The sequence below is a fragment of the Frankliniella occidentalis genome, unplaced genomic scaffold (assembly GCF_000697945.3).
Source record: "Frankliniella occidentalis isolate FOCC.00 unplaced genomic scaffold, Focc_3.1 Scaffold42, whole genome shotgun sequence".
In the NCBI taxonomy this organism is placed as follows: Eukaryota; Metazoa; Arthropoda; class Insecta; order Thysanoptera; family Thripidae; genus Frankliniella; species Frankliniella occidentalis.
Window position 1 is genome coordinate 1,685,250 of NW_026267172.1, and position 9,469 is coordinate 1,694,718.

Consider the following 9,469-nt stretch of genomic DNA (forward strand, 5'->3'; position numbering starts at 1 on the left):
TTTTCCTCCATTTTTTCTGGAAAATTTCTCAATTGTTGGGGGTGAAAAATGTAGGACTTTAAAAATTTGGAACTGATGGGGGTGCGATACTCACGACACTTGTCCACTCGGCGGGCGGGCCGGGGGTTGTTGTCGGCGCAGCGGCCCGACCGCGGCACCTGCACCCGCCACCGGCCGCGTTGGGAGTCGCACTCGGTCAGCGCGTACTCGTAGTCCAGCTGCAACAACAACGCCGCCGTCATCACTGCACCACAAACGGGGAGCAGGAGCAGCGCCGTCGCCCGCCGCGCGCGCCGGCACCGCGGTACAGCCTACCCTGCCGGGCGGCCGCCCCGCACCACCCCGCCGCGCGCCTGCGCCCTGTCAGCTGACGGCCGCGACACGACGGCCGCTCGTAACCCTGTCGGGACGTAATGGGGGGCGGTGATTGCGATCAAGCACGGGGCACGACCCCCCTGAGGGGTGGGGTCACGTGACGCCGCCGGTGGTGCCCCACACCCCCGTCACGTCGCCGTCACACTGAACCCGACGAGAGCCCCTAAAACGGTGACGAGCGAGTGACGAATATCGAGATAGAAGAGCAGCCCTCCTTGCCCCCCGCTGCCTCCCCGCCTGGAAGACGCCCAGCAGCAGGACCATCTGGACCGTTGGCATGACAACAGGTTAGAGATGGCGAGATGGCCGACCCCGAGGCGCAGTGCCTCTCTTCTTGCCACGGTCCCCGGGGCGGGGGTGGCCGCCGACGACCCTCGCTGACCAGGGCCACCCTGGCGACACCTGTTACCACGGCCGGGGACGGCGGCGGCCACGGCGGCCAAGGCCGAGCAGGCAAGGACACTCGGGCACTGCGCGGGCAGGGCTGGCGCCAGCAGCGCCGCGCGCGATCACTCACCTCCTTGCAGTCCAGATCGTCGTCCTCGAAGCTGCTCGCCAGCGAGGGCGCCCCCAGGGCCAGCAGCACCAGGGCCGCGACGGCCACGCTCAGGGCCTTCATGACGGCGCAGGTTATTCCATGTCCCGGTGGCGTCTGGGACCAGCGCTGGAGCAGGGCTGAGCAGAGCTGAGCAGAGCGTCCTGGCTGCGACGAGCCTGGCCTAACACGGCACGGGGCGGCTGCGTGCGGGAGGTCGTCCTTGTCGGCGCCGCGGTGGTGCGACGGGCGCGGGGGCGCGGGACCGCCCGGACGCAGCCCTGCCGCCCCCGGCGCGGTACAGTCCACCCGCCACCCCCGTGGCCCGGGACCAGCCCACGGCCCTGGCGCGGGGTGGGTGCGGGGCGGCACCGTCACCGCGGACGCACTGCGCCGGCCAGGGGCGCATGCTCCGCGCCCGCGGTCCTGGGGCGGATCGATAGCGATGACCTAGACGCCAAACACCGCACGGTCCGCTCGGACTAACTTCGGTCGCGCGTTCGGCCTGCAGAGAGGGCTGGCCAGCACACAGCGCGCCAGCGGAGCTTTCTCCTAACCGGGTGTGGCCGAACAGCCCAGGTCCAAGGAGATGAAAACATCAAGGAAACGGCCATTCAGTAAAAATGGGAAATTTATTTTACTTAAAATCGCCAAATACTTCTATATAACAGCCTTTGATTGTTTTTAAAGTAGTCAAGGAAACATTTTATAGAGCCAAGAGGGGACAATACTGTAGACATGATTATTTCAAAATCAGTACATATAATAATCTCTAAAGCAGATATAAAAATAATGTACGCATGTATATAAGAAGGCTGGTCACATTAGATGATACAGGGGTTTGCTCAGCAAAATATACCAATAAAAAAAGGGACAAACAGTAAAAAAAATTCCACATACAAATTAAGTTAAATGTAACAGAAAAGAGACAGTCAATATGTGATGCCTTATCTATTCAAAGCTCAATTCATTTCTGGATTCTTACATGTCACAAGCAATTCAACAAACATTCAATAAAATAAAATCTGGATAGGGGCTAGAAAAATATAGGTTTACATTTCAGCAGTCTTCTTCATGGAAACATTTCCAATTCATTAAAATATTATTTACAAATATAAAGAAAACGATAACAAGGCTGTCCAGCAGAAGTGACAAGAGAATAATTCTATAAAATAATAATGTCTTTAGGTGCAATAAAATAAAGTAAAAATTGGACACACAGATAAATGCCACAAAATTGCCATAATTTTGAAAATCCAGCATTTTAAAAACACGAACACATTCAGTAGTCTCATATCCAGCATAAGGGGCAGCCCCCTACTCACAAGCAACATGTAAAGAAAACCAGAAGACTAGCTAAGGGTTGAAACAAAGAAAATTAAAAATTACAACTTGCTTGTCATATCAGGGTAGAATTTCTTGTTGGGGTTGTTGGCATGATCCTTGAGAAGTTGGCAGGGTTCAAATTCAACACCATATGCGTTCCTAAACTCTTGCATTTTCCTAACAAGGTTAGCAGCTCCATAAGAATCTACCCAGCGGAAAGGACCACCTCTGAATGGTGGGAAGCCCAGACCGAAGACAGCACCAACATCACCTTCAACCTAAAAGAAAAAAGAAATTGGATAAGAGATTTGAAACAAGAAGATGTTCTTACAAAAGAAAGTTTCCTTACAGGGTTGCGCAGAATATTCTCTTCCAAACATAACACAGCCTCATTGACAAAGCGAGACACCATTCGCATGGTGTTATCCTCTGGAGTGAAAGAACCTTTGGGTTGGAGGGAATACTTCTTGAAAACGGTAATAGCATCTGGGTTGACAGGTCTCTGTTTAGAACCAGCAGAGTAAAGGAAGACACCCTTTCCACTCTTGCGACCTGAACACATAGAATAAGATATTGATTAATTTCACCTGTAAATATAGTTTCCAAGTATACAACATTCACAATGCACTCACCAAGACAGCCCTTCTCTACTAGTTCTGTGATAAGAGATGGGTTACCACCACTTGCTCTTTGACCGAATGATTCATACAAGAACTCTGAAATATGGGCAGCCACATCCAAACCAACTTCATCCATTAGGGTAGCAGCACCCACAGGGAAACCGAATGTCTTTGTTAGTTTATTGAGGTCCTTGGGGTCAACACCTTCCTGTTGGCAAAGAAAAAAGAAAAAGAAAATTAGTGAAAAGGTGAACAGCTCACTTGTCAAATTTCTAATTCATTGTAAGATTTGTAACATCTGAGTACATACTTGGGCAAGACGAATAGCCTCTGCCATCATGATGGCAAGAATACGTGTTGTGTAGAAGCCTGGTCCGTCTCCAACAGTGATGACAACTTTGCCCTGTTTCAAACCCACAGCCACAGCTTGAGCAGCAGTCTCCTCTGAAGTGTCCTTGGTGGTGATAATTTCTAACAATTGCATTTTGTCAACTGGAGAGAAGTAATGCATTCCTACAACCTGGAGAAAAAAAATAAGTGCAAGAAGTTAGGACAGAAACACTTCTTAATTAAATCAAAATAGACAATGACAATATTCACAAACCTTGTCAGGGCGTTTGCTGCCAGCAGCTATTTTGGCAATAGGGAGGGCACTGGTATTTGAGGCAATGATGCAATGCGGTGGGCAAACAGCCTCAATCTCAGAAATGACCTTGTGTTTGATTTTGAGATCTTCAAATACAGCTTCAATAACAATGTCGGCATTTTTGAAAGAATCATATGACAAGGTAGAATCCATGTTGGACAAAAGACGGTCTCGCTGGTACCTGTGGAAATAGACTGTTAATAAGAAAGATATTTACCTACAACACATCCACCTCAATTCCAATTTTAAGACTAACGCAGAGATCTTCTTCCTTTTCACAGCTTTATCCAAACCACTGCGAATTTGTTCAGTTCCCCTAGCTAGACCAGTCTCATTAGTATCTTTCAAAATGACACTGTAACCCTTGTCAACGGTAACCTGAGCAATGCCAGCACCCATTAAACCGGCTCCCAAGACTGCAACAGTCCTGCAAAGCAAAATAACCAAAAATAAGAACAGTATTATATAAGCAAATGACAATGTGAGAGAGGTGATTGAACTCAGAGCACATACTTGATGGGTTTGACTGGTGCTTTGAATGGGTTCTTCTTGCATTCAGTTTGTGCATTGAAGAGATTTAATAGTTGCTTGCTTTCAGGAGTCATTGCCAATTCACCAAAGGTGTTTCGTTCAAATTCGAATGCAGCCGTTTCTCCTTTTTCCATGTTGGTGCGAACCAATTCCAAAATCTAGATAAGATATATTTAATTCAGTCATGATTACATTTACATTAAAAGTTTTAAAATGAATGGAAGAAATAAAAACGATTTACCTTCAAGGGGGCTGGGTAGTTGCCTCCTGTAGCCTTCATGACACTTTCCTTGGCTTTCCCAAGGATAAAATCACGAGCATATTGAACTTTCAGGACATTGGCAAAAATTCTGTCTACTAGACTGGGAGTCCGGTCAACTTTCATTTTACCAGTCGCAATATCTTTTGCAATCTTAATTGCAACTTCCTCAAGGTACTCAGCATTGCGGAATCTAAGAAAACCTTAGGTGAGTTTGATGAACATAGAAAACACGTATAGTTCACAATAACATAAATGGCGTAGCTTACGATTCACCGAGGGGGTCAACAGCTAGATCAACAATGCCCATCTGCTTAGCCTTATCGGCTCGAATTTGTTTCCCAGTAAGTGCCAGGTCCAACACATTGGGTGCTCTAGTCAGCCTCATCAGACGAATTGTACCACCTGCTCCAGGTAACAAGCCTAACATTACCTCAGGTAGCCCGAGAGCGGTTTTAGCATCTTTCATAGCAATACGATATTGGCAAGCAAGAGCAAGCTGTAAGGAAAATAATTAATGCTTACATGATGGAGGGAAACCATTAATCAAAGATAGCTGAAAGGGGTCAGCAGAACTAACCTCAAGACCACCGCCAAGACAAGACCCAGCGATAGCAGCAACTAAGGGCTTTTGGAGGTCTTCAATAGATTGGAGGATTTGTTGGGCGCTATGAGAAATTGCAGTGACTTCTTCCTTGCTCTTAGCGGCAGATAGCATACGGATGTCAGCGCCGGCAACAAAGTTGCCTGGTTTCCCAGATATTAAAACACCTGCTTGGATATTCGAATCACTTCTAATCTTGTTAAGTACTTCTGTTACTTCAGACATAATTTCTGAATTTAATGAGTTCACCTAAAAAAAGAATTTTCAAAATGAATCACAAATAAAGCAAAGCACAACAGTTCTATAAATATCACAATTTCAAACCTTTTGACCGGGTGAATCAATCGTGACAACACAGACATTATTTACAACTTTGGTCTTGAGGTGCGAATGCATTTCGGATGTAACAGAAAACAGACGTGATGGAGGTCCTGTTAAAATGGACAATCAGCAATTAATACTTAAAGCCTCATAGAAATCCAGAATATACATTTATTATCTCATGACATTCAACTTCTAATGATTCAAGCCATATCAAAGTAAAGTCTAGCAGAGTTATTTTTATAAATATGTTTGCTAAAGGCAGATATAATTGAAGGTGAACTTTGAACCTTTTGAAGCTAGAGGATAAAGTGATCAAAGTCCAGGATCGCAGGTTCCACAGGACGTGCAATAACAAACCTGGGTTTCACCCCATAAGGTAGAGACTACTGCGGGCCACCAGTGACAGCAATACGCGCCCGACTTCATTCATTTCAATGGGAGTGAAATGTAAATACTGTTGAAATGACATTCATCAGGTTGGTGAAACTCGGGGCAGGTAGCCGCGGGACACAGCGCACCGGCAGCACTCCAAGCGACATATCGGTATAAGCAGGGAGGCGTGACAGCGACACCGACGTGGAAAGTCGGGCAATACTAGCAAATATCCCGGCCGTGGACAGACATGAACAAACCGGGCAACAAGCCTGGTGGGGGCCGGGGACAGGCGGACAAATAGGTTATCCGAAACATAGCTTTTGGTAGGGCTCGGAAATGGAGGAGACACTACCAGATGATAGGAACGAATACAGAACAGATCCCAAGCAGGGTCAGTCCAATGCTCTTCAAGGGGCTAACGAGGCAGTATTTGCAATGAACCGAGTACTAGTCATGGTGCTAGCAAAAACCATTCGGCACCTTCCAGCAACCTTCGCGCGACACTTACGGGAAAACTTGCTGCCTATCACCGACAAATCCTTAAAAACTCGGGTGACCAGTAACGCAGCCATCGTGAGAGAAGAGGCGATATCAGGAACAGATTTGGTCGAATAAAATTGCTAACTGTTCCCGTCACTTGACTGATGCGATGAAAGGTGATCAACGTCCACAACTCTTCCCCTCCCTCCCCTTCCCCTTTGCTCTTGCCCCGCTCCCCCCTCCCGTCGGACAGTCAGAGCAACCTTACGCTACGAACGCTCGAAAGTAAACGAGTATTGTCAGATTCACATCATGTCAAAAAAAAAACTCTTACATAAAATTAAATTTTTAAGAAATTATTGAAATGGTAGACGAATGTTTTGAAAAAGACACAAGAAAATGTTCATTTTTGCATGTTAGTGTTGTAGGTTGTACATTGGACGCCGCGTAAGTTAGCGCGGGTTTTTAAATAGAGTCGCAGCATTGAGCTCTGTTCAAACATTTTCAGACAAGTGGAGACGAGACTATTCAGTCAATGACCGTTTACCAATCATCATTAAGATTGAAAGTAATCGATATGCATTGTGTTCTTCTGCATTCAAACAAAACAGAACAAGTTTTTAAATCGGTACAGGCTTCCTAAAATATTTTTCTTTAAATCTTTGAAGTTTTGTGCAGCAGTGTAACGCAGCACCCTTTACCCTCGCCCTACCTCGACCCACTCAAATAATCCTCAGACTCACCTGTCAGCTTAAATGCCACTTACGTAACTTTATTATCCTCTCTGTTTCGAACAGTGGACGAGACAACCGGCCACAGCACGGTGTGTGTACTTTGTGCTGCCCGCATCGAGCAGCTTACTCTGTGGCCGTGCATTCCCCCTACATTTCTACCTCGAGTTTCTACCTATACCTATATCTTTTCTTTGACCACAACGCGCTGCACAGCTGTCCGTGCGTCGGCGTTTTGTTTGCGGCCTTTCATTGTGTGTGTGAGTGCTTTAGTGTGTGCGTGTGTGGTACGAGTATGTATGTGTGTGTGTATGCGGGCTGGTGTTCTGTCAACAACCACTAGTTCGTGCGTAAAACTCTGATGTTTATGATAGACACAGCTTGGAATTAAAAACTCAGTTTGACTATGTAAATCCATTTTATTTGAAAGGCTAGAGTTTTACGAAATATTTCTGTCACGGAAAGGTTTTATCCATATCGAGGTGACAAGTTAACCTCAACATTCAGTGCAGACTTTATTTAGTGTGGAGTTACATTGTTAAAAATTGATTGATTCCAGCTCATTCATTTGCCCCTTCCCATATTTTTCAATTTCCTGTTGATCAGACTCTAACCCTTCTGAGCTTTTTGTTATATTTTGTGTGTTTCAAGCCAAAAAGTTGCAGGCTGTCTCCTCATCTAGATATAATTTCCTTGTCATTGCAGGTTTCAATTTTACAAAGAAATGTTTCTTAATGGAAAGATGATTGATGTTTATTCTGATTGCAGGATCTCGTCTCCATGAATTTGCTGTGACAAAATTCACTCATGGCATCGATCAAAGTTCCAAAACAGAAAGTCATTCTTTGTGGTGAATTCGGAGTAGGAAAGAGTTCACTTTTTAGGCGTTTTACCAACAATACTTTCGTCACAGCAAGTGATAGACAGTCAACTTTGGGTCTTGACCATTTTGATAAAGAGTATAGTGTTGCAGGGCGTCAGTTACGAGTGAGTTTATTAAGACTCTTCTAGTACCTTTATTTTTATTTTATAAACTCACATGTTTTTGCTTAACTCCAGCTCCAACTTTGGGATACCGGTGGTATGGAGAGGGTAGCATCAATAACATCAAGTTATTATAAATTTGCGGAAGCAGCTGTATTAGTTTTCTCCTTGGACAATGCAGCTTCATTCCATGTTCTCAGTCAACATCTGCTTGACATTGTCACTTATGCAGAAAATGCCAAGATATTTTTGTGTGGGAACAAATCTGACTTGGAGGGATCCACTCCCCAAGTCACTGATGCAGATATGGAGTCATTTTGGTATGTTTTCAAGAAAGACTTGATGTGACTTAATATCTCTAAAAAGTTTTGATTAAATTAAATATTTATTTGTTCACAGCGAGCAGTGCCATAATTTGATAAGTGCCACTTTTAAGACATCTTGTAGATCAGGGGAGGGAGTGCACGAGATGTTCGAGGACATTGCACAACATCTTGTTGAAGCAAATCGCTCTCGCCTTGAACTCCAAAGCATTCATGATACTGAGTCATTTAAAGTTCTTCCACCAGATGAGTCAACGGACCCTCCCTGCTTATGCTAGTTCTTATGCATGCCACAATCACCCTTCTGTGATCTTAATAATGCTTCATGTATTCTGAAGAAAGAGAAAGTTTGGATACATCCACAGAAGTTATGTGATAACCTAAGCACTGCTTTTGTGATGAAAATCCTGCCATATTTTCTAGGTTGACACTTAATGTGACTTAACTTTTTAAACGGGAAACTAGCTTTAATTCATTAATTTTAACGGGTGGTTTGAAAAACAATTTTTAGGGCAATTATTTCTTTTTGTGTTTCTGTGCTTGTCATTTTTGTCATTGTTTTTTTACATTGTGTTAACATTAACTCTAGTAACCAATCAGCTTATGTCAATATCTCTGTTTTTGGTCTGTTGTATTGATAATAATAATGTATAATATGTTTGTATGGTGCTTCACTGGTACTATAGATTTAACTTAAGAAGACTTACTAAATAGGCACTGATCAACCAGCATATCAAACTGGTAGATAATGTTTGTTGCATAAGGCAAATAACATTGATGAATTGTATCAAACTTTTAGCCTTCATATAGGATGTGCGTTGTTTTTTTTAAAAACTCATTAATATCATCTCTACTCTGGTCAGGCAGGGTGGTCACATTCGCTTGAAAAAACCTGGAAGATTTTAAGATGGTTAAATTTTCCTTGGTGTGCATCATAAGTTTACTTCTATTTCCAGATAAGTGCGATACTTCTGTCTTATGCATTTCATTGGATCTGCTTAGGCCTACCAGTTTGTTTACTGTCAATTATTATGTTTCCCCAACTAACTTGTTTTGTCTATTAAATGCGTGTTATAAGTCAATTAAATAGAGGAGAGAAGCATAATGATTTTTAAAGCGTGTATAGTTGTGTCTAATTGCACTATAAATTTACAACTGTACATATTTCATCAAACTTTTTGAACTCAAAAAATTTAGATGGCTTTTTACACTAAAAGCCTCAGCACACAACAATCAAGCCTGTCTCACTAAAATACATAAAAGACACTGACAAATTTAGGACAGTGGAAAAAAATTTCTCAGACATGTTTGAAGAACACGACGTGAAATGTTTTAAAAGTAGATTCCTTGTTTGCT

The 9,469-nt window shown here is 44.0% G+C and overlaps 2 protein-coding genes across 7 annotated transcripts; one reads left to right on the top strand and one right to left on the bottom strand.

The window, feature by feature from the left end:
* Nucleotides 1–1,523: 1,523 nt before the first annotated feature.
* Nucleotides 1,524–6,291, bottom strand: LOC113206808 (trifunctional enzyme subunit alpha, mitochondrial). The gene is made up of 12 exons (XM_026423059.2): nt 6,104–6,291; nt 5,221–5,327; nt 4,873–5,145; nt 4,562–4,791; nt 4,275–4,485; nt 4,016–4,191; nt 3,759–3,929; nt 3,461–3,683; nt 3,167–3,376; nt 2,869–3,064; nt 2,586–2,788; nt 1,524–2,514 (listed from the first exon to the last, which is right to left on the bottom strand). Exons 1-12 carry the CDS (start codon nt 6,165–6,167, stop codon nt 2,296–2,298), a joined length of 2,283 nt encoding a protein of 760 aa, XP_026278844.1. The 5' UTR covers nt 6,168–6,291; the 3' UTR covers nt 1,524–2,295.
* A 615-nt stretch (nt 6,292–6,906) lies between these two features.
* LOC113206861 (ras-related protein Rab-30) lies at nt 6,907–9,229 on the top strand. 6 transcript variants are annotated; one of them, XM_026423141.2, is made up of 4 exons: nt 6,907–7,066; nt 7,575–7,793; nt 7,866–8,110; nt 8,190–9,229. In XM_026423141.2, exons 2-4 carry the CDS (start codon nt 7,614–7,616, stop codon nt 8,389–8,391), a joined length of 627 nt encoding a protein of 208 aa, XP_026278926.1. In that variant the 5' UTR covers nt 6,907–7,066; nt 7,575–7,613; the 3' UTR covers nt 8,392–9,229. The 6 variants fall into 6 exon arrangements, with proteins under 6 accessions (XP_026278926.1, XP_052122683.1, XP_026278918.1 ...); XM_052266723.1 differs by having other exon boundaries at nt 6,907–7,060; XM_026423133.2 differs by having other exon boundaries at nt 6,912–7,152.
* Nucleotides 9,230–9,469: the final 240 nt, after the last annotated feature.

Excerpts from the sequence above, each read along its gene's own strand:
- LOC113206861 (XM_026423141.2), top strand. The coding sequence starts at position 7,614 with ATGGCATCGATCAAAGTTCCAAAACAGAAAGTCATTCTTTGTGGTGAA. Across the intron at positions 7,794-7,865 it reads TTGCAGGGCGTCAGTTACGA|CTCCAACTTTGGGATACCGG; the intron begins GTGAGTTTATTA and ends GCTTAACTCCAG. Across the intron at positions 8,111-8,189 it reads GCAGATATGGAGTCATTTTG|CGAGCAGTGCCATAATTTGA; the intron begins GTATGTTTTCAA and ends ATTTGTTCACAG.
- LOC113206808 (XM_026423059.2), bottom strand. The coding sequence starts at position 6,167 with ATGGCTGCGTTACTGGTCACCCGAGTTTTTAAGGATTTGTCGGTGATA. Across the intron at positions 4,486-4,561 it reads GTTGACCCCCTCGGTGAATC|ATTCCGCAATGCTGAGTACC; the intron begins GTAAGCTACGCC and ends AGGTTTTCTTAG. Across the intron at positions 3,930-4,015 it reads GCACCAGTCAAACCCATCAA|GACTGTTGCAGTCTTGGGAG; the intron begins GTATGTGCTCTG and ends TTTGCTTTGCAG.